At 45.2% G+C, this 23,269-nt stretch overlaps 1 protein-coding gene and 1 long non-coding RNA gene across 2 annotated transcripts; one reads left to right on the top strand and one right to left on the bottom strand.

Moving 5' to 3' along the window:
• Positions 1-897: 897 nt before the first annotated feature.
• Positions 898-4,883, bottom strand: LOC120754731 (uncharacterized). The gene is made up of 3 exons (XR_005701537.2): positions 4,819-4,883; positions 2,171-2,287; positions 898-1,439 (listed from the first exon to the last, which is right to left on the bottom strand). It is a non-coding gene; the product is annotated as an uncharacterized LOC120754731 (long non-coding RNA).
• On the top strand, positions 4,525-23,216 carry DHRS7 (dehydrogenase/reductase 7). The gene is made up of 7 exons (XM_040068653.2): positions 4,525-4,660; positions 9,306-9,458; positions 15,349-15,455; positions 15,768-16,007; positions 20,900-21,022; positions 22,440-22,655; positions 23,006-23,216. The coding sequence occupies exons 1-7, from the start codon at positions 4,525-4,527 to the stop codon at positions 23,039-23,041; spliced, it is 1,011 nt and encodes a 336-aa protein (XP_039924587.1). The 3' UTR covers positions 23,042-23,216.
• The last annotated feature ends 53 nt before the right edge of the window (positions 23,217-23,269 follow it).

The following is a 23,269-nucleotide window of genomic DNA, read 5'->3' as shown; positions in this document are numbered from 1 at the left end:
TCAGTGGAATTGTACCTCTAATCAACATCAGATCATAATGATTGCAACATTTAAAGGGCTCAAATGGATGCTTCGCACCTAGGATACAATTTTAGGTTTTCAGTAAATGCTATTACAAAAGAGATGACATTTTCTGAAAGAGTAATTTGTGGTTAAACAAGGTATAAAAATAAAATCAATAGAAGGAACGTACATATCCATTGTCTGATCAGACAGGTGTATGTAAGAAGTATTTTTGGCACTCTGTTACATTTGCATGGGACTGTCTTTACCTGGATGTGTGTTTGTTTGTCTCCTCTTCAGGCACCACTAAACCATACAGCACAGATAACATTCTGAAGCAGGTAGGATGGAAACATCTTCGCTTCCATTCATTTTATGACAGATTCTCCCTGAAGTTTTGTTTTCCTAAACAAAGCAAAGAGCTTTTCTCCTTATAAAGTACTGTTTTGCTCATGGTGAAAGAGAAAACAGAGGAAGACGGTGCTCTACTTACTGCTGTTCATTTTAGTGTTATTGTACTCTCATAAATAATTGAGTGAAGTAGGAGAGTTTTTCAAATCTATGTTTTACACAGACACTGAAATAATGTCAGATAATTGCTCTGGAGCTTTATTCGCTCTAATGTGGATCAAAGAAATTGCATCACAGCACTGTGGAAAATACTCACACCCATGGTGTCACAGTATTATTGGCAGGGCTGGCAGCAAGTCATGCGAGGTCCACCTTGTGAACATTCCAAGAGGAAGCACTTCACCCATAAATCTGTGCAAATTTACTCATTTTATAGAATCACAGAATGGTCTGGGCTGGAAGGAACCATAAAGCTTATCTAGTTTCAACGCCCTGCCATGGACAGGGAAACCTTCCACTTTCTCAGGTTGCCCCAAACCCCATCCAACCTGGCCTTGGACACTTTCAGGGATGAGGCAGCCACAGCTTCTCTGGGCAACCTCACCATCCTCACAAGGAGGAATTTCTTCTTAACAGCTAATCTAACCCTATCCTCTTTCAGTTTAAAACTATTGCCTCTTGTCACTACATCTTTTGTAACCTTAGTGTTTCCTATAAGTCCCTTTATATATTAAAAGTCCACAATAAAGTCTCCATGGAGGCTTCTCTTCTCTCAGGTGAACAACTGCAACTCTCAGCTTTTTGGCTCAGGAGAGATGCCCCAGCCCACTGACCATTTTCATGGCCTTCCTCTGAACTCCTCCAACAGGTCCACTCCAGAAATCCGTACCAGGACACAGACCTTCAGCTGAGGTCTCACCAACGCAGAGTAGAGGCGGAAAATGTGGGCTGCAGGATCACATTGCTGGCTCACGTCCAATTTTTTACCCATCAATATCCTCAAGTCTTTCTCTGCAGGAAAGCTCTCAGTCCTTCAAGCATCCCCCAGTTCTACTTCTGCACAAAGTCTCTTCAATACTGCACAGCTGGAGAAAAAAAAAAATACAGAAAGAGCAATCCAATCAAATATGCCGTATTGCTGTAGAGACAGAAGGCAGCTTATCGTGCTTTTATTTACACTAAGTGTATCAATATAATTTGTGTGGCTCTTGAGAATAAGGCTCGTTATCATATTATGTGCCGAGTTTAATTGACCTGTTATCTGCTGCCACCGACACAGCACCTCAGCAAGGCTCACGGAGGGTGAGGAGCAAGACTGTGACCTCCCACATCAGTAACTGCTTGTGATTTTGTTTTCAGAGCCTTGCACTCCAGCTTTACATTGGCTCCTGCACTTCACAGCTGCAGTTGAGCACATTGTACAGATACCAGGATGTTTGCTGAACTCCAAAGTGCCATCTGCTTCAGCCACAGGGCAAAGTGCAGCAGAGCTGTCATTCATGCTGCCGATGTTCAGGTTGACTTTGGTTGACTTTTAAAAGCCGTTAGCAGTGGTGGCCTCTTCAGAAACTGAAAATTAACTTCTCATGTGGAAACTAAGATCAGGCAATATAATGAGAATTTTTTTTTGGTCTTCCTTGGAAACTAAGATGTTTGTCAAGTCCAAGGGCTCCATTATGATGTGATCCTTTCAGAAATCATAGAACAGACTTGAATGGAAAATTCCTTAAGTGTGTTTACCAATCATTAAAAGAATACCAACGAGATGAGTGTATTTACTTTTTATAAGTTGTAAAACAGCAAGAATGGACATTACCTTGTAAAGGACGTTTGAAATTTTCCGAGTGCTCTCCTTCCCAAGCTCAGGTTGACACCAAGCAGGATCTTCATGCCTCTCTCAGGGCAGGACATGAAAGCTCACCAGTGAAGGAGACTGTGCAGGTGTACAAAAGCACAAAAACTGCCTGACTTAACCTTTTTTTTTTTTTCTTTCTTTTTTTTTAAACAAGAGAAATATATTTTACTCAGTTTTGTTGTAAAAGAAGGGTTGAAACACAGAGTTAATATGATAAATTCTCACCACTAACCAATTGGAAGGTGCTGGAACTTCATCACAAGATGCTTGTGAGTTTCTCCTACTCACCTCTTTTGTGCTCAGCGCCAGCTGCTGCATTCCCATGTGTTTGGGGATAGCTGGGAAAACCCTCATTGGGAATACACTGTGCAGCTGCAGTTCACATCCTTTTCCAACTTTATACTGCCTGTTTGGGTGTGTTGTGGCGCAAAGCTCCACGATTGTGTGTGTGCACCCCCTGTATTTAGCACAAGGAGGAAGTGAGATCCAGAAAACACTTTAAATTACTTGCTATTTATTTATATTATTTATATTTTCTATGACATCGGGGTTTCATTGCACTGTGCATTGCATTAACACAAGATAAATAGTTCTCAACTCAGTAAAACAGGAAAAAACAGAAGAATATAAAGAATAGTGTTACCCATAACTGTAACTGTGAATGGTCACAGTTCTGTGACTTCCTTTATAACCTTCAGAGGCCTGAACTACCGCAAGAGGTCTGTTTCTATTCTGAACTACCACAGCCATTTAATTTACAATTATTAGTTTGGACATGGTTGATGACTGGGGCTATTTACAGAAACAAAGTATGTTGATGGTGTATTTTTATTTTCTGTCACCTTTCCCATGTCATACAGATTAGGTTTGGACTGATATGCTGAAAAATCAGTAAGAGCCCAAAGGTTCAAAGGTAGACAATGGCTGTGTTTTGCCTCAAAAAGATTTGATGCAGACTTTATGGTAATTCAGGAGGTGATTCATGAATTCTTTGCTCACTGGTGGAGCTGGAACAGACCGAGCAGTTGTGTGTGGTAAAGAGCCATCCTGTGCTGCATCTGCTGACAGATCAGGGGCCTGAGCCTGTGAGATTTTGGGAACAGAATGTATGTCCTGTCCCACATAAGCTCTGAATGCATTTGTGTCATGTCTGGTTAGGAGCCAGGAATTACAGAATCATAGAACAGTTTGGGTTGAAAGGGACCTCAAAGCTCCTCTTGTTCCAACCCTGATACCATGGGCAGGGACATCTTCCACTATCCCAGGTTGTTCCAAGCCCCACCCAGCCTGGCCTGGAACACTGCCAGGAATGGGGCATCCACAGCTTCTCTGGGCACCCTGTGCCAGGGCCTCCCCATCCTCACAGGGAAGAATTTCCTCCTGATACCAAATTCTAACCTACCCTCCTTTAGCTTGAGGCCGTTCCCACTTGTCCTATCACTGTATATCATTGTAAAAAGTCCCTCTCCAGCCTCCTTTTGCATCTGTGCCTCCTCTCGTGAAATACTTTGGTACATCAAAGAAGTAAGGACAGAGTTTTTCACCCCTGCACATAAGCACTAATAAATCTGTCGTCAAGAACTGTAGATGAGTGATGTGATGACCAGAAATGCTGTAGTGCCTGCCGTTTTCAGCACTTGTGGGCATCCACCACCACGAATTTTGGAGCCAAAGGTCTGAAACGTTGGCCAGAGTGGGTACATGTGAGAACTGAGTTTGCTTCACAGGCGGGAGATGCAGGAGCCACATCCAAGGGCAGCATTCCTGCAGGAACCTGGCCGGGAATATCTGTGACCTGTCACAGGGGCCGGGGGCGGCTGCAGCTGGGCTGGAAACCCTCGGAGAGCTCCAGAGTGGAAAAGGAATCGCCGGCGTCTCGTTGGACAGCCGCGAGAGGCTCTCCAGGAAAACGGGCGCTGGTTTTTGTTCTCTGAGCACCCCTTTGGTCTCTGCGCAGCGGAGCCAAGCGCTGGCCGCGGTCCCGCCGCCCGGGACGTGCGATGGGCAGCGCTCTTTGCAGCGGGGAGAGGCCGGGCAGCCCCGGGGCCGCGGCGAGGGGGGGAAACGGCGCTCGGCCGGCAGGAGCCGACCTTCACCCGCGGCCGCACGCTCGGCCTCTGCCCCACAGCCCCCGCGCTTATCGCCGCAGCCTTGGGAGGAGCGGAGCGCGGCGGGGAAGGGAGGGGACGGGGCTGGATCGAGGGAAGGGAAGGGAAGGCAGGCGGGAGGCGGGGAGGAGGCCGGCGCTGGCTGCGGGCAGCGGGGGCGGCTCCCGATAAAGGGGCGCCGTGCGGGTGGGTGGCGGAGCGGCGGCCATGGCCTGGGGGTGCGCGCTGTGCCTGGCGCTGGCGGGAGGGGCTCTCCTGGCGCTGCTGGTGCAGCTGCTGCGCTGGCTCAGGGCCGACGGGGACCTCACGCTGCTCTGGGCCGAGAGGTGGGGGAAGAAGCCAGGTAATGCCGCCCGCCAGCAGCCCCGCCACGGGAAACGCGGGGGCGCCGGGGGCGGGCGCGGGGCGCTCCGCAAAGAGGGTGGCGGGGAGAGCAGGGGTGCTGGTGGCATCGGCATATCCGTAAGCATCGCCCGAAAGTGGAATTTACCTGCCCTTTACCTGGGAAAGGCGCCCGGTGCCCCTCGTGCCGGCAGAGCGGCTCCCAAGAAGCCGCTTTCGCGGGGCTGTGCCCTGGGCCGGCTCTGCAAAACGCTTTGTTTTGCAGAGTTTCTGGGCAGGTTCCCGGTCCTGGCCCGGAACTCTTTGTTTTGCAGAGTTTCTGGGCCGGTTCCCGGTCCTGGCAGGCGCTGGGCACGGGGACAGTGTGGAAGGAAGGCTCGGGAAGGGGCCGGGGTGCCTGGCCCGAGTGGCTTTGTAGGCTGCTGCTCCAGCCTGTTCTGACATCTTCGAGCAGATACTGCGTTCACGGGGTTGTCGAAAGTGTTTACGGTGAAGTAAACACGGGTTTGATTAATGCTGGGGCTAGCTGGGTTTCCTGTTCCGTGGATTGTGCCCTGAACGGCTCCAGGGACCAGCCCCGGCACACGATGCTGTTGCTGTACGCTGCATCTCTGCAAGGCGCTGCCCTGGGCACTGGGGGACAAAAGCTCAATGAAATACTGTCACACAGGCACTTTCAGTTCTTGCTGGTGTGGAACTTTCTATTCTGACCGCAGTTCTCCCTGTTTCTGGACAAAGATCTTTAGAAAACATAGGTTTTGTTTGCTTAATAGAGGCTTTTGGTCAGAAGAGGCACAGATATGTGAATGTCCCCCCTTAGTTTAGCTTGCTGGGGTGATCTGTGGCCGCTGTGATCTGCTGGCTGCAGGTGCTTTAGGTGGAATTGGAGACTGGGGGCAGAAGCTGCTCAGACAGAAGGTGGGATGAAAGACACTTTAAGATATTCCATGTGGAAATTGAAAAGGGCTGTTGGGTTGAGATAGGGAGAAAGGGACTGTGTCAAATGAAGGTGGGTCAGAACTGGTGGATTGAGCTTGGGGCCATGATTCCTTAGGGGATGGTGGTGCAGGTGAAGTTTGGTGTTAGGAATGGCGGGAGAGAAGAGTAGGACAAACTTGAGACATCCTTGTCTCTTGCTCTCAGTAGAAGCTTCCTGCAATTGTGCATCCTTTTCTCTTCTCCATTAGTTGGTCTAGCACAAGTAATAAAGATCTAAAAAATACTACATTTAAATCAGTGTGAACAATCTCCTTTGGCTGTTTGGGTACTCAGCCTGAAGTTTTGAAAGAAAGTTCCCTTGCTGTAAGAAAACTGCAAAAAAATCTTAGTGTGTGGACTTGTTAAAGAGCATGGAAAGAATCAGGGCAGAAAAGTGAGATAAATCTTGACTAATACAAACAGAATTGAAGTTTTGTCCTGAGGGATCTATGTGCAACACACATCAAGATGTAGGAGCTCTCTTGGGTAAGACAAAGTGTTACTTGAATGTAGCCTTCAGAATTACTGAAGGCCTGGAAACCCTTTAAGTAGTCTCTAAAAATTCACATGCAAAGACCAGTGTAGTAATTTTGTGATGGAGTTGTTTTAACATGTAATACAAGAAGAATCAGGCAAAAATTCATAAACATAAGAGGTGAGCTGTGTTTTGGCCACCTCCCCTTTGCCCCCAGTGCTTGTAATGAAGTAAAATATGTAACTGAAATGGTACCATTCAGCAAAACAAGTAGGAAAACAGAAGGGGCAAACACTAGAAAATATGTTTCCTTAAATAATGTCTGTTTTTTCCTTCTCCCCATATTGTAACTGTATTATAGGGTGCCTAGGTGAATAATGTGTGGGTCCCTTAATTTTTAATTTAAAGTGTTATTAGAGCTATTACTTTTGCAGCCATTATATTGTGTTATCACTTCTACAACGTTATTATGGGTGTTGAAGCTGGAGATGAAAGTATTTAGCAGAAAGTGGACTGATCTCCTGTGTTTCTTGTGCTACAAACTCTAATTACAAAGAAAGGCCTTAATATAGATAAGACTGGTTCCAGTTCAGTGATTCACTTCTATAGGGAAATTTGATTTATTCATTGGCAGGTGCTGGATTGCTTCCCATCCTCTGAATATGTGTGTGCTCAGGAGAGAAGGGTTTTTGGGTGCTGGGTGCCGTTCCTTCTGTGTTGTGTTTTGCTGGGTGCGCAGAAGTCACCCTAAACCCTGTGCTTTTCACAGACAGCTTAACATCAAGCTAAGGGGGAACCTTCTGTGTATGAAAACCCTGCTGTTAAATATAGGAATAATGGTATGATTCTATAGGGCTCTGGAATAGATGTTCTGGTTTAAGCTTCCCCACTTCTAATATTTTTCCTGAAAGAAATGACATGGCAACCTTGTGCTATAAGAGCTATAAAATGTTGGAAAAAACTCTAAGTAGAACTACAAAATGACTTTTTGGGTTACTTGCAGTGCTAGTCAGTTTAACCTCTCATCTGTTATGCCTTGTAGCACTGTAGTTAATGGTTAGTAATGGCATAATCCACTTTTATTTTTTAATTTGGCACAGTTAATTTTTAAACTTATTTCCAGCAACAGCAGGAATTTATTCTGGGGCAAAGCTGATGGTTTGATACTCGTTCTGCCCCAGCATTTGAGGCTTCCCATTGTGTTGACTCTCAGTAGCTCAGTGCTTGGTAAAGGTCGGCTCTGGGGAATCGGTGGGAAAACTTTCCTTATCTCAGTTAATTATTCTGTTCACAGAACAAGATCCTGAATAACTGCTGTGAAGCTGCCCAGGACAGGTTGGGAACAGGGAAACTAAGTGGTAGGAGGAAGCGGATTTGTTTTCAGTAGCAAGAGGAAGGAGTGTGGTAAGCAGGGTTGAAATTACCTCCATGTGTTGTTTCGTTCGTGTAGTGTTTGTCTGCTTGGGTTTTCTGCAGGAAAAAAATGTAGTAGGAGTGGCAAACCCCCGTGTTTATTGTGTTTAATTCAATACATTGGGAATATATTGGAATAAAACTGTAGGGAAAGGGTGTGAGCAAGCTTTATAGACAGCAGCCATTTGTTCTAACAATAAACACAGTGGATATTCCTATGACTTCAATGTTTCTTTCCACCTCCGTAGTTCATAACCTTAGAATACGCCTCTCCTTTGGGAAGTGACTCCTGTTGCTCTTGTTAGTGTTTTTAGAAACAAAAAAACTCCAAACAACCCCAAGCCACAAAAGCCTAGGTTTAGGAGGGATTTTTTTGGGCTGAAATGCAGTCAGCTTAAGAAAAGACAAATAATACTTACTGCCAGCCCCGCAAAGTCAAGCTGAGCTCTGATAGTCAGTCTTGAGTGCTCGCTGCTTTTGTTTGAAAAGTGTTTTGGTGCTTGTCTCTTTGTGGTATTTGTGTCATTAAAACTCCAAAAGTAGAAATTTGAAACACAGCATGGAAAGAACCAGGAACTGATCACTGGAGAGAGCAGGAAGTAAAAGCAGTGCCAGCCACAGTGAAAAAGCAGCATTTTTTCTAAATGAAATTAGTGGCTAAATTTCAGTGAGATGAAAAATGCTACTCTGACCCTTTTCAGTATGGAACTGGCTTTAAGTCTCAGGAACTGCATTTGGCTCTGATATTTGAATTATGCCAAGAAATCTTTCTTGGTTGGCTAGATGCTGGAATGCACAAACTTGAGAAACAGAGGGAAGAGCTCCTGTCAGCAGGGCTCTGAGTGAGTCAGGTTTTCCTCAAGACTGGTATTCACTTATGGCTGACTTGAGGAACACAGACACGTGTCAGGCAACGATTCCTTCTGGAAAGTGCTCTGATATTTGTGAACTTTCATCCCTACATCAAATTCTGGAATTAATGGAGTGATTTTTTTTCAGCTATCTGTGGTATTTGATTTTGGATATATGTCTGGAAAGCTAAGGCTTTTCCCAGTGCCCAGGTGTACCACGGAGTGGGAATGGTTGTGGACAAGTGGGAACAGGCATTATCAGCAGAGGAGTAAACGGAGCAAGATGCTCTTAATTTTACTGCAGATTAAAAAAGCGTGTCAGGGCAGGAGCTGGGGAATCCACACATGAATTTACACCTTGGGAACTCTGTGTACTGTGCCCTGGCCAGTGCAGGAGCTAACCTGCATCAGATACAAAACAGAGTGGATGAGCACCCATTTGGGTTTTTGTGATGAGCTGTCTTTGTTCAGAGAATTTTGCTCAGTCAGCAATTACTCTGGAACATTTTGGGGGATGAAACATTATTTGGAAAAGTTTGCTTAGGCTTTTGTTTGTATTTGCAATACAGTAACTGTTTCCTGTCCGTTCCAAGAATTCTTTTCTCCCTTTTCCTCTGAAGCTGTTTTTGATGAGGTTAGTGGAATTGTTATGTGTGGATGGCCTGCAGAAATGCAATCAGATTTTTTCCATCAGGTAAATAACCCGTGTTTATTCAGATTAGCCTTGGAACAAAGTTCAAATGGCAACAGAGCAACTATGGACCATTTCACAACTGCATGTGACTGAAAAATAAAGTCAGGATTTTGTAATACCCCCCCAAAATGAGCATAATTCTTAAAAAACAGTACCAGATTACACCCCTGCAGTGAGTTAGGTGCTTATCCTAGCATTGGCAATGTGTGAACTGCTGTCTTGATTCTTTTGATAGAACATGAACTGCGTGGCAAGGTTGTCTGGGTGACAGGAGCCTCAAGTGGCATCGGAGAAGAATTGACTTACCAGCTGGCAAAGCTGGGAGCCTTGCTTGCCATCTCTGCCAGAAGGGAGGATGAGCTGCAGAGAGTGAAAAAGAAATGCCTTCGTAAGTACAACTTAGCACTTCATGCAAGAAGTTCTACCCTGGCTGGGCTGGAATTGCCACAGGAGCACTGACACACGTATCACAAGAATAAATTCAATGATGAAACTCAACTTTATACAGCGCTGGTATCTTCTTTTTATGAGTGAGAAGCCTTTGTGTAGACATACATTTCAACTTCCTACATCAGCCACTGTCACCCAAAAATCTCAGTATCAGTTGCAAGTGCTCTTGTGAGATTAAGAAATAGAATAAATACTGTGGGGAATGGAGGAAACAATGCCAGGGGTATCACCCTGTAATGAATCAAACCACATAGCTGCTTGCTGGTAAGAAATACTCTATCTTCAGGTTTGTGCACTGAAGAAAGAGACAGGCAGAGAGACAACAACTGACTTAGTTTTTCAGAAAGTAGACTAATAAAGATGTTTAAAAAAAGTTGTTCTGCGAATGTGGAAGAAAGAGGATCTCCTGTAATCATGAGGAAAAATTGTGAAGCAAAATTTTTAACTATTCCAGTTATCTTCCAGTTAGCTTTCATATGCCTGATGACTCAGTAATCTGGCTTCATTCCTCCTGTTTTCTGGCTTGGCAGCTAGAGGAATAGGCATTTAATCACACTGATAGATAGAGGGTTTGAACATGATTAATGTTATGCCTTTTTTCAGACTATTTATCCTCTGTAGCTCAGGATGAAGTATTTTATGTGGAATGTGTTATCGCACCAAGAGTTCAGTCTTAGCAACGTTGACAGAATGTCCACAGTCTACTTGGAATGTGTGCTGGGGAATAATCAGATGTTTTTCTTGGATTAGCACCTAAACATGTCTAGAAAGCTGAAAGTTGCAGCAGCCTTCTCAGAAAAGCTTTCCAGGAACTTTCAAAAATGCAGAACTCCTTAGTTTTATTTTCTGAGGGCTCTAAAAAGCAGTCACTTGAAGAGGTGGATGTTTAAAAAGAGGCACGGGACGTGTGGTGACAGTGTGGTTAAATGGCCATGGTGACAAAATCCCGGTGCTGTGTGGCGCAATGGTCAGCGCTGGGCTGCAACGCCATCTGCGTCCGTGGCTGTTTGTTGTGATTGCAAAATTGATAACACGAGACAGGCTGGCAGCAGCTGCAGTCCTGGCTAGGCATTTTCAGGAAACGCTTGTGTGATGTGCTAAGGAATATTCAGAATTATTATTTCAAGTAATGTGGACCAAGAGCGTTGATTCACCTGAGATGATTTCTGCCGCTGCCAACTTTCAGTGGCCCTGTGAATGCCTGAGCTGTGCCGTACACAGCCTTGGAAGTCTTATGTAGCTTATGAAAGCCCTGTGCTTTGCAAATATTTGCTACTGAACTTTGCTTTGAGTGGAAGTCTGATTGGCAGGAATATAGCAGGGAGGGAACTGGGGAACTGTTCTTGGTTGTCATTGGGATCCATGACTCTAAGAGAGACTCTTCTCCTAAAGATTGGTGAATGACTATTTTCAGATGGTGAAACTGACTGAAAATCTCAAGTTTTGTCTCTTTCTGTTGTTTTGTAGGAAAGTGAACAGTTTGTACAGGGAGGGAAGAATGTTTTGGGAGTTTCATTCTGTTTTGTTTTAGTTTTTTTACCCAACTTTCTTTTTCCATTCTTTTAGTGTGTGTTAAAAAAATAAACGAATAGTTTTATTAAGCTTGAGCCTGCTTTGCTTTTCTCCTAATCTTTCTCCCACAAAAAGAAATAAACACTAGGACCACTACACTAAATTTGGTAACCAGAATCTGGTGAATGTGAAACCACTACATTAATTGGTGTTTCTGACTGGTTAAATGAATTAAAACCATTGCAGAAACTTTTCAGTAACACAGAAACAACCAGGACAGGAAGTGACATGACAAGAGGGAATGGGTTTAAACTGACAGAAGCCGGGTTTGGATTAGATATTTGGAAGAAATTCTTGCTGGTGAGGCCCTGGAAGAGGTTACCCAAAGTATCTGTGGCTGCCCCATCCCTGGAAGCACCCAAGGCCAGGGTGGACAAGGCTTTGAGCAATCTGGGCTGGTGGAGAGTGTCCCTCTCCATGGCAGGGGTTTAGAATGAGGTGATATTTAAGGTCCCTTCCAACCTAAACTGTTCTGTGATTCTGTGATAGTTCACGTTTCCTACAGCCAGCTTCTAAGTCGTGGAAGGTAGTAACTGGAGTCACTTCCACTCTTACCCTTTGCTTCTCAAGGCTGTGTAAAAATTCCACCCCTTTCCTGGACTGTTTCGTGTGCCAGCCCTCCCAGCCAAATTAGTGACCCTATGCTCCACCATCTCCAGTTTATCAGTACTTGCTTTGAACTAGGGGGCCCAAAATTAGACACGGTGCTCTAGGTGCAGTCTTAGAATGCTGTGTGGAAGCTCTTAAAAATCACTTTTCCCTCAGTGTGCTTTTATCAGCGCAGCCCATTAGCATTTGTCGTGGCCAGAGCCAGTTGCTGGCTTGCACTCAGCCTGCTGCTGTCCTTCCATCAGGATCCAGGTCTTGTTTGGAGATCTGACCCTCTGGATGTTGGCCGGCAGTACTGCAGAGCAATATCCTGTCCCAGGTGTGGAAAATCTGCATTTTGATTTATTGAGCTTAATCAGGTTTGTCAGGCTGTTCTTAGAGCTTGCTAAGGTGCCTCTGCATGGCAGCCCAGCCCTGCAGCAGGACTGCTCCTCAGAACTTGATGTTAAATTAAAATTTTATGAAAGTCTGTAGTTTTTCCCATCATCTGGGTCATTAATGAAGATATTCAAGCATATTGATCGTGGAGGGATGCCACAGCTGATCACAAAAAGCAATTGAGTTGGTCAGGCACTATATAGCTGTGCTAAATCCGTGGTGGCTTTTCCTACACACCTTCTTGTCCTCCACTTACTTGGAAATTGCTTTCAGGAGAAATTGCCACCTAATTTTCCCAAGGACTGGGGTTAGGCTTTGTGATGTTTGTTTTCTTGCTGTCCCTGGGGAGCTGCTCTGTTTAGAAGAAAATTCCAAAAAGGAGTGATATTGGTCAGCTCTTGTCAATCATGGGTGCGTATGTTGCCCTGCTTGTACGTGCGTTTTGTCCCTAATTTGTCTGACTCTGGTAGTGGGGAGACCTGAGAGGAGATCTTGCCAGAGAAGGCTGGGGCAAAGAAGGCATTAAGTACCTCGTGTTTCTCTGTGCATTTCATAATTTCTTCCTCACCATCCCTGCCCAGAAGTGAGCTCACTCTGTCTGGCCTCCCCTTTGTTGCTGCTGTATCTATGAAGCCTTTGCTGCCTTTCACGTTCCTCAACTCCAGTGGAAATTTCAGTTTCAACTCCACCTGGGCATTGATCTTCCTGATTCCATCTCTCTGTGCTTGTCCAGTGGGTCCCTGTGCTTCCTGGGTGGCCTGTCCCTGCTTCCACCTGCATGTGTTCTCTTGGCACCTGGGTTCAAGGCTGTCCTGTAAGCTTTGTGTAGCACGGGGTGGATGAAGTCTGAGCAGCCATGTGCAACATCAGTTTAAATTTGGCTGATTTATGGGGCATAATTGGAGCTCACGTGCTGCAACATGCTGCTGTAGAGGTTGAACACAGCAGCAACTGGATTGTGTCAGAAACAAGCACATATATCTTCTTCAAACCCGGTGGTACAGGTTTGTGCATTCTGCACTGCTAAAAGCTGAGAGGGAGAGAGAGGGAAAGGTAATCCCTGTTGAGTCATGCATATGCCAACTCAACACTGCACTGCACTTGGGCAGGAGGGAGAGAAAACAACTTGTATAACTCACTCAGCTCCTGCAAGAGGCTTTTCTATTTCCCCCAACCACTCTTTCTCTTGTCAGAAATGTTGGAGGTTGTTTTCTCTCAGAAGCCCTAAAAAGAAATAAAAAGCGGTGAGGGGATGTTTCTTGGCTTGGCAAAGGTCAAATATGATTTAATTATGGATAGGCCAAATGAGTGACAGTCAATCTATAAGTTCAAGAATTATACAGTAATTGAGGTTGAAATGGACCCCAGGAGGTCGTGTTGATCAGCCTTTGCTGAAAGCTCAACCTCTGCTGGAGGGCATTTATACAAGGGAGACATAAAAGACAGAAGGGGAAATGCAGAAGAGCTGGAAAATACGACACTGAGCTATAGTGTTAATCACGTTACGTGAAACTGCTACCTGAGATTAACGTGTATTGAAAAGGGTCGATCTGAAACCCAAGCAATGAACTTTAAACTAAGGTCTCCCACTTGGGACCAAATGCTTTTTCTGGATATCATAATTGTTCCCTTGAAGGCATCACTCTGGTAGCAGGCAAAAGGGGCAGTGGAACATTAGGGTTTATTAGTGAAAGCAATGAGGAACACGGTGTATGAGTTGGGACATAAATGTGCCTTCTACACAGTGCTGGTCATCAACCAGAAAAACAATGGGACAGTGAATGGGAGAAGGAGTTAAGAAAAGGGTGGAGGAATGCTTGGTTTTCATAAAAGCTGTCTGTGAGGTGTGCCTGAAGTGAAAAGAGCTAAGGAAGCTGCCGGAGATGCACAGTTTGAGTGCTGTGGAGGGTGGAAATCCTGGACAAGGTTTCTGGTTTAAAATTTCCTGATGTCAGACGTTTCTTACATCTCATAGAAGAGCGCTTCTTTCCTTACCAGCAGTCTGTGTCTCTTCTCTGCTCTTTCCTTTCTCCCCTGTGCAGCTTTCACGGCTGGGCTGAGCCTGTGGTCTTGCTAACCCATGACAGAAACATCCACACCCAACAGGTTTCAGCTGTGCAAATTGCTTCAGGCAGCACGAGGTAGAGGTGTGTCCCTGAGAGGGCAGCTTAAACTACATTTTACTGCTGTATTTCTGGAAGAAATGGAGGAGAAAATGCACATGGAGGGGTTGGAGGGAGCAATAAATGGAAATACTGCTAACATTAAACCAGGCAGTTGGGTTTATTTTAACCAGTGGCTTAAATGCTAATGACCTTTGAACAGAGGCAACTCGTGGGTTTAAGTAACCTCTTTAGATCACCGTTAAGACAAAGTTCAACTTTCCCTGTATTTGCAAGAAGGAGTAATTAAAAAGTCAAAGCCTGAGGCTCTCTGAAGAGGGCAGCTACTTAAAGGGGAGCAGCCACACTTAGATGTGCCTAGGAATTCATGTAGGAAAAAAAAAATAGCACTAACAAACTAATATATAATAATATAAAAATTCTTGTGAGGTGGAGTATAACAGAAGCTTGAAATGTTGAAGATTTTGTTTTTGTGAGTCATCTGCCCCAAAACCCCAGGGTAACAAATCACTGCTCGAGAAATGCCTTCTATGGAAAAGGTCAGTTGTTCTGAAGAGACAGTGGGGGAAAAACATGACAAAGAGGCTGGAACTTGATGGCAGCTGACTTTTATTTCAGGACATGGATATGTTAAAAGCTGTCAGTTAAACAAAAGCCTTTTATCTCCTCCCAAAAGGCCCCCAATAATTCAGCTTCTATAGATTTTACCTCGTAGATATGCAGGTATGTATGTTGTGTTTTCAGGAATAAATGTGCTTGACCTGTTGACATCCAAGCAAAGTGTCAGGGCTCCCCATGTGCTTCTGAATCCCTCTGTGAAAAGTTTCAGTTGGATTTTACTACTTGCTCTTGTAATTTATTTGGAGAAGTGAAACTTCCATGTTGTGCTACAAAGCCTGTTTAATAAAGTCAGGCTTTTCACATACAAAAAATAATGAGAAGAACACTTGGTTGGACCAGATTAAAAATAGATTCTACGTGGGGGTCAAAATGGAAACAAAGCAAGCATTTTATTTCCAACTTGATGTTATGGTTTCTTGATGTCTTTTTTGTGAAAAATGTGGTGTTTAAAAGCACGTTTTATTTCCCACAGTTCTGACGTTGGGAATCTTATCAGCTCCCATTCCCTTTATGGTTGTTTTTTAGAGATTAGCAGTCTGAGTGAAAATGATATCCTTGTTCTACGTCTCGACTTGACTGACAGATCCTCTCACGAAGCTGCAACCAACAGTGTGCTCAAGCATTTTGGCAAGGTGAGATGTGCTTCTGGGGTTAAACTTCTTTTTTTTCTTGGTCTCCTAGACCTGCATTTATGTTCATACTTCACTTCTATTTTACTGTACGATAAATTCAGCAGTGTCTACATCTTCCTTCAGTTTCACTATTAAACTTGCCAAAAAGTACCTGGATTTTTATCCCTTCTTTTGCTTGCTCCTGGTTTTCAGCAACAAACAGATAATCACTGATCCTTCCCGAGGACTAAACACTCGCTGAATTGCCTGAGGAAGCACAAACATTAAAGGAAACCGCGTTTATGTTGAATTTATCTTTGTATCTTTCCCGAGATCGACGTTTTGGTCAACAATGGCGGGCGCTCGCAGCGCTCCTTGTTCGTGGACACGAACCTGGACGTCTACAATGCCATCATTGAGCTCAACTACCTGGGCACCATCTCGCTGACCAAGTATGTCCTGAACCACATGGTGCAGAGGAAGAAAGGGAAGATTGTCACCGTGAGCAGCGTGATGGGCATCATGGGAGCTCCCCTTGCCACCGGCTACTGTGCCAGCAAGCACGCCCTGCAGGTGAGTTACAGGCTGGAAGTTAATCAAGTTAATTAAGGGCACCAGTACCAGTGCTGGAGCAGAGGGCTTTGTTCTGCGCAGAAAACACAAGTCTCACCTGAAATTTCACGCAGCATGTGCAACATCCTCAGGTATTGAAAGTCCTTTGGAATTAATTTGCTCTGAAATGTGAAATGGCTCCCACTGTAGATTTTTTTTTTGTTGTTTTTTTTTTTTTCCTGACTGGAATTCGAGTGCCAGCGCTGTTGGCTCTAACCACTGCATGATTAAATTCCAGTGTGAAACACAAAACGTCAGCCTCTGGCCTTCAGATGAGGGAGTACCTCTATGAGAGGATTATTCTGTTGCATATAGAGCCCTAATGCTTTCAATTCATTTAGGGAGAAAGAGTCACCGGTGAAAGTTTTAAGACTTGAGGAAATCTTTATGACAGTGAGGTGAGAACAGTGAGTGGTAAGGCAGACTAGTCAGAGAAAGGAGAATTCCTGATCCATCTGGGAACAGCTGAACGATTCTTCCCAAGAGTTCTGTGTCTTTTCTGTGGTGTGAAGAACTGGCAGCTCACAGTGCCATAGGAAGTTATCTTCTGCCTAACACTTAGCACTCAACATTGCCTGGAAAAAGCTTTTGAAAGCAGCGTCACTTGAGTAGAAAAACACAAAAGAGGAGCTCAGAAAAGTTTCTGCCTGTGTCATTTGAGGAATCTCTTGTTTAACTAGTAAATTTGTTTGGGCATATTTGTCTTTCACCACTGTTTGGCCTCCTGCTAATGTACATTTTGATCTCAGTTAAACAAACTTCATATGTGCTCAGTGATGGTTTAAAAACTGGCATCTTCTTACTCCATGCTGCATTTCAGCACATGAACAGAACAAACAACTGCTTAAGCCAAGGGATCAATATCTTTTTTGACAATTTGACCAGCAACAACAAAAATGTAACAATGGTTGACAGTGCAAAGCCTCTTGAAAAGGTGAAGGTATAAAATACGGTGACAGATCTCTGCTAAAAAAAAAATTCAGTAAGTGATGGGGAGAGATCTGCTGCTCTTTGTTGGAGTGGCAATGCTGGAATTGCCCATTACAGGCCAGCCTTTGGCTTAAGCCTGGTAGATTTAAACTGGAAGAATGCAATGAGCAAAGCCTGATTTCCCTTCATGCTCCTTTATTTATTAAATGTTCTTTCGGTTGAATTATCCTTGGGTGTGGTGCAGTTGGGCTAAGCATGGCTAATTAATTGCAGAGCACAAGGAATTCACATGTTGCTTTAAAAATACCCAGACTTCTGAAGTTCGTGTTAAGATTGAGAGCACAGACAAAGCTTTGAAGAGATGGTTTGCTAAAATTAATTAAAATCAGCTGACTGAACTGCTTCTATCTTTATTACTTTCTACCTCTGCTCAATAACCAGGCCAGACTCCAAACCTCCTTCCTTGCTTCTTTCACAGTAATTCTACAAACACTGATTGCAGGTGTTGAAGCAGGACTTGCAATATTGATTTTGGAAATACTCTGCCTAAGAGTCTTTGATCGGTCTGGAGTTATGGCTAGATGGAGGCATGAAGCCCCCAAAACTAGGGAAAGCTTTTTTTGAAATAACAAACTTCACCAGTGCAGTTCAGATAAAGGAGTTCTGTAGGGATGACAGCCCTCCTCAGATTACCCCATAGCCCATTTCTGATGGTGACCAAGAACAAACAGAGACCGGAAGAGGGGAGGGGAAAAATAAGCCAAAGCAAAAAGAGGTGCTTTTCCTGTTCAGATTTCCCAGCATGTATCCACCTGTATTCTGAGATCTTCTTGAAGCGTTTGTTTTGGCCACCAGTTATTAAACATGTGAGCCCATCTGACATGGATTCATCTGTTGTGGGTTTTGGCTTGTTTTGGTTTTTTTTTAATTCATGCCTTGGAGTCTATCACAACTGACACGCTTTATGCTGCAAACTTAATTACACCTTTTTTTGAAAAAGTTCTTCCTTTCTTCCTTTTGCTTTTGAGGTTTGGGTTTTTTTCGTTTTTTTTTTTTTTTTTTTTAATCTCTTTAAATTGCTGTTGTAGGAGGAAGGAAGGAATTCTGCCTTGGATTAGAATCTGTTCTTGAAACAATCATGCTTTGATTCATGCCAACTGGAATTCTTCACAACAACGTTCTAGTGATGAAATTACCCTTTATTTCAGTGCTGGGAGTGCTGTAAGAGCGTGAGTCAAGCCCATGGCAGTCTGCATCTGCCTGGTGCAGTTTCCCTCCTGGAGGGATGATGCTCAGGGAGATCATGTGCCATTCACCCAGTTGTAACTCATCTAATCAGTGGCATAGGGAGTGGATCAGGAATGGTGGCCTTCAAAATGTTCCTTCATCAGGAACCTGCCTAAGAAGCACATGGATTGAGCAGCAACAGCTCCTTTCTTTGTTCAGCATCTGGTCGTTAATGGAATTTCTGAGTATTTCTGTCAGGGTTGCCTTGTACAGCATTTTCCAGGATTTGGTCACTAGGCTGGGAAGACCCAGAGGTGGCTGAAAGAAGTTCCTGTCCCACACACTCTGCCTGGATGTCAGAGCTGGCTTCAGTCTGGGCTTGGTGGAAACATTCAGGTTCTTCCTCTTGCACTGGAGTTCCTTCACTGCTCCCAAATCTGGGTCTGTCCCTGTCTGAATTTCAATAAGAGAAAACACTTTTCTTGCTGAGGAATTTAAAGCTCCTGTTCTGGGAGGAAGTAGAGGAATTTCATACCGGCTATCTTTGAATATCAAGGATAAGTGCTGGAATTAGAAAACATGTGCACACTGTACACAGAGCCTCCAGAGGGGAGTGAGTTTATGTAAGATTCTGGTTTTCAGGAGGCCCTTGGCAGTGTGTAACAGCCAGGATTTAGGGTGAGTGAGTGTCCTGGCCCTCCTGTGTTGCTGGTGAAGGCTGTGCCTCTTCTCTGGTGTAAATCTTGGAGCTGCAGCATGAGGGAAGGATGTGGCACAACAGAGCAGCTGCAGAGCAGGAACAGGAGCTCGCTGCATCTCTGGCTACCTGCATTTCATGTTTACAGGCCATGCAGCCTTTAATGGAATCACCCTGGCTTTGACAGTGCCTATAGGGCTGCCTGCTGCTGTGTGCCTTTGTGCAGGTGCCCACTTTTAGGTACAGCTTGGACCCCAGGAGCCTCCCAGCATCTGAGCAGGTGTAGGAGCTTTGTCAGAAGTGACTGAGCTGTGCTCTGGCTTCCCGTCTATGACAGCATTCCCAGACACGCGCCCTTCCACCTCCTGGAAGTGCATCTTGAGTGTGTTCCCTTCAGGCAAAGTGGGAGCCAGGTCTGTTCCTCACCTCAAATGGACAGGGAGTGGTGGGCAAGTGGGGTCCAGGTGTCCTTTAATGTGTGATTTTATCCTCAGCTGGACTGACAGCACCACCTTTGTGACAGGACTGCACACCCTGGGGGTTTGGGGCTTTTCTGACAGAAGTGGGCTCAGGGCTTCTCAGGGAGGGAAGGGGATGAGGAAAGTGCAGGCTGGGATGTAGCACTAGCCTGGAGTGATGGATAAAACACAGCCCTGTTTGTGCACACGAGGGTGGAGGAGCCAGGGCAGGGCCTGGCTTTTTAAACCAGGTGTCCAGGAGCAGATTTCTGGGGAAATGAGTGTTCAGTGTTAGAACTCAGTCCTCTCCAGGCTTTGCTCACTTGCTGTGAAGATCTGGCCCCATATCTGGGGCCTGCAGGTACTCACGACTTTGAGTTCATGCTCGGTGTTGTTAGGGAAGCGAACTTCAAAGCCTGCCTGGAATCCATAAATTGGAATTAGCCACCAGCAACTGGGACATTGGGGACCCCTGTTCTTGGTCAGAGTGTGCTGCTCCTTGCTGAACTTTGGTGTCCCAGCTGCTGGTTCTGTGTCACCACGGGCCCACACCTGACTGCTTTTAGCCTGTGCTGCAGCTCAGGGAAGGGCTCTGGGTCAGCCAGCCCTCCTCCCAAGCTGGATGGGAGTAAAGTGATAAAACCTTACTACAGTGGGAGTTTATCAGCCTGTGCTCACTCTGTGTCTCTGTTGTGACACAAAATTACGTGTTGGAATAGATACAGACGGCTGTTGGTAGCCAGGTCAGAGATAAGACAGGTTGGGGCGTTGGCTAAATCATGCTCCACAGTGCTTAGCCAGCAGCTTTGGTGGAATGCACTCTTCTCAATTGGCCATGTTTCCCATAATAGTGGCTGTCTAAATGTGGATTGCCACAGAGATTCAGAAAACCTTGTAACCACTTAGCTCAAAGAAAAGAAGTACTCTCAATTTTCGTAATTTTGGTTTAACTTGGATACACTGGTAGCATATTCCTGAGCTGAAATAAGATTTGTATTTATGTGGATGCCAATTTCAAACTCCATAGCAAATTCAGAGCTGCAAATTAACCCCCTGAAGTGTCAGGGTGCATTTTTGACTCTGCTATGCTGAAAATTTTCCTCCTTTTCTTACATAGACCAGTGCCACTTACTTCATAGAAACCATGACAACTCTTTATTGTCACCCCAAACAGCAACTGACCTGCAAAAGGTAATTTCCATGATACTGCAATTCTTAGGATTGGTGGCATTTCCACTGCCAAACAGCAAGGCTTGTCCTCAGTACAGGGACAGCAGAAACTGGCTGCAGGTTAGAGAAATTATTGTGTATTTGGCAAGATGAGGATAGGTTTCCTCACTGGTTTATGTATCAATGGTTGTAACTGCAGGTAAAATGCTGAATTAGCTATTGATTGTGAAAAGTCAAAGAAAGTAGTAGGAATTGCTTGTAGTGGAATCTTGTTTTTCTTTACAGTATAAATTTATATGAAAAGGTGTCATCAGCTAAACCTTGCAAAAAACCATGGGGAAGGAAGATTTCACTATATTTGTGTCTTCTAGGGGTTCTTTAATTCTCTGCGGACTGAGCTGACTGACTACCCTGAGATAAGCATTATCCAGATCTGCCCAGGGCCTGTACAGTCCCAGATCATCCAAAATGTCTTTACTGAGAATCTTGCAAAGGTAAGGACTCACTTCTGTTGTGACAAGCCCAACTTTTGCTGTGGGGCCAAGGGATGCTTTTGTGGCGTACTTCTGTCTGGTTTTGTCCTCCTTGCAAACGCTAGCCTCGTCTTCTTACCAAGAAATGCTTTGAGTGCTGCAGAACTCTGTATCCTCTTGTAATTCTTGGCGTTACCAAATGAAACTTGAGTTTGGCAATTTTGCTATTCCTTCTCTCTTCCAACACAAACAACCCAAGTCTAGTAGAACGTACTGTACAGCCACTGTGCTGCAGTTTTGGGGGGGGAAAGCCAGGATTTTCTGGACACAGCTCTGCCTGGGGAGTGCTGTCCTTGCTGCACAGGTAGGGTTTTGTTTGCCCTGGTCACGCTGTGCCCTGGTGGGTGACGCTGCTGCTGGCACAGCCCCGGCTCAGCTGACACGAGCTGCGCATTCCTTTCCTGTTAGGGATTGTTCCAGGAGGAAAAGCAAAACCTTCCAACTGCACAATGGCTTTTAGTAAGGGCTGTCTGACAAAGCAGCGGGCAAAAATTGCTACTGTGGTACATCAAACTGTAGTCTGCCCTAAATTCAATCGGTTTGATGCTCAGGATGACCCACCAGTGAGGGGCAGGCGGGGATCTCATTGTTGAATCGAGTTCTGGAATGATTTTTGTGTTGCAAAACTTCTGACTTGCGTGAAAGAAAAGATGTACTTTTTGAACAATGGTGAAAGTTGCAAAACACATTCCTCAGATTTCGGTGTGGCAGAAGACCAGGGAGGAGGAGCAAATCTAGACCAGAACTGCTTTTGCCCTGTGAAACAGAAGGACAGATTGCCTGTTGTTGCTGGAGTGAAATGTGCACAAGTTCACAGGGCTGTGGTTTACGTTCACTACGTGATACACAGAGATAAGACCTCAGGTTGATGTCTCTGCTCCAAAGCAGCTGGCTGCTTTTCTCTTGGTCGAGATGGAGAGAACTGGCAGGAATATTTAAGTTAATGGGGAATGTGACCTCACCTACTAACTTGGCTACTTGAGTAACTTGTAGTGTAGAATGGGGCAGGCACAGCTGTGAACTGGGGAGTTCCCATTCCTCAGAGCTGCAGATGGGGAAACTTGTTCAATAATTCCCATCAAGTGGAAGCCCTGCTGAAGCAGGACAGAGCTTGGAGATCCATGTTTTTAAACCTTTGACCCATCAATAGAGGCATTAATTAAAATGGCACTTTATTTGAGCCAAAGGAAGGTGGAAAGTGTTCCCACACTGAAAACCAGAGGATAGTGAGGGATGGGTTCCCCTGCCCCAGTCTCTGGGCGAGTTCTTGTGGGAAAACTGTGAGGAGTGTGTCTGTCACACAGAGCGTGGCCCTTTTCCTCCCCCTGTCACTCCCAGGTATCCAGTTCTAACCCCTCCCTGCTTTTCCCCCCCTCAGTCCATCGAGAACAGCGGGGACCAGTCCCACAAGATGCCCACAGACCGCTGCGCCCGCCTCACCCTGGTGAGCGTGGCCAACGACGTGAAGGAGGCCTGGATCAGCGACCACCCCTACCTGGCCGTGTGCTACCTGTGGCAGTACGCGCCCACCTGGGCCTGGTGGCTCATGAACAAGATGGGCAAGAGGAGGATACAGAACTTCAAGAGTGGAATTGTGAGTGTGCAGCGTGCCCCTCTCTCGCCCCTGCCTGCTTGTTTCGCTCTGCTGGTGTTCTCTGCCGCTGTGGGGGCGTTGGGATTGCGTCGCTCCTCGCTCACACTCAGAGCCCTGCTGTGCAGGGCCGTGTTCTGTTCCTGCAGTGCTCCCTGGTAGATGCTATTTATTCTTTTGGTACACCTTAAAGTATTGCAAGGACAGGAAATATGAAAGTAAGGACACATGCAGCTTAAAACTTTGTGATTTCACCATGTACCTGCCCATAGGCACAAGCTGTTTGGAAGTCTTTCACTCCCAGTGTTGTTTTTAACACAGCAGAAAGCTGATTTAATGTCCTCTCCCTCCAGGACGCTGATGCCTCTTATTCAAGGAAGAAGAAGTAAGGATGAGCGTGTACAAAAGCCTGCTGTACTCGTGCTAAGGCTGAGAAACTTTTCATCGTGCATGACTGCAAACACCAGCTTTTTTTTTGTTTTGTTATGTCTTTGTCATCCTGTAACTTGACAGACCTATGGAGCTGATGACACACTTGACTAAGTAAAAATCTCTTTCTGAACACACCTGTTTCATGCCAAACTCCCACAGACTGAATTTTTAAGCTTACAAGAACT

This window comes from Hirundo rustica, chromosome 6 (genome assembly GCF_015227805.2).
Source record: "Hirundo rustica isolate bHirRus1 chromosome 6, bHirRus1.pri.v3, whole genome shotgun sequence".
Classification (NCBI taxonomy): domain Eukaryota; kingdom Metazoa; phylum Chordata; class Aves; order Passeriformes; family Hirundinidae; genus Hirundo; species Hirundo rustica.
Note: the sequence above shows the minus strand (reverse complement) of the source record. Positions and strands in the feature narration are given on the sequence as shown.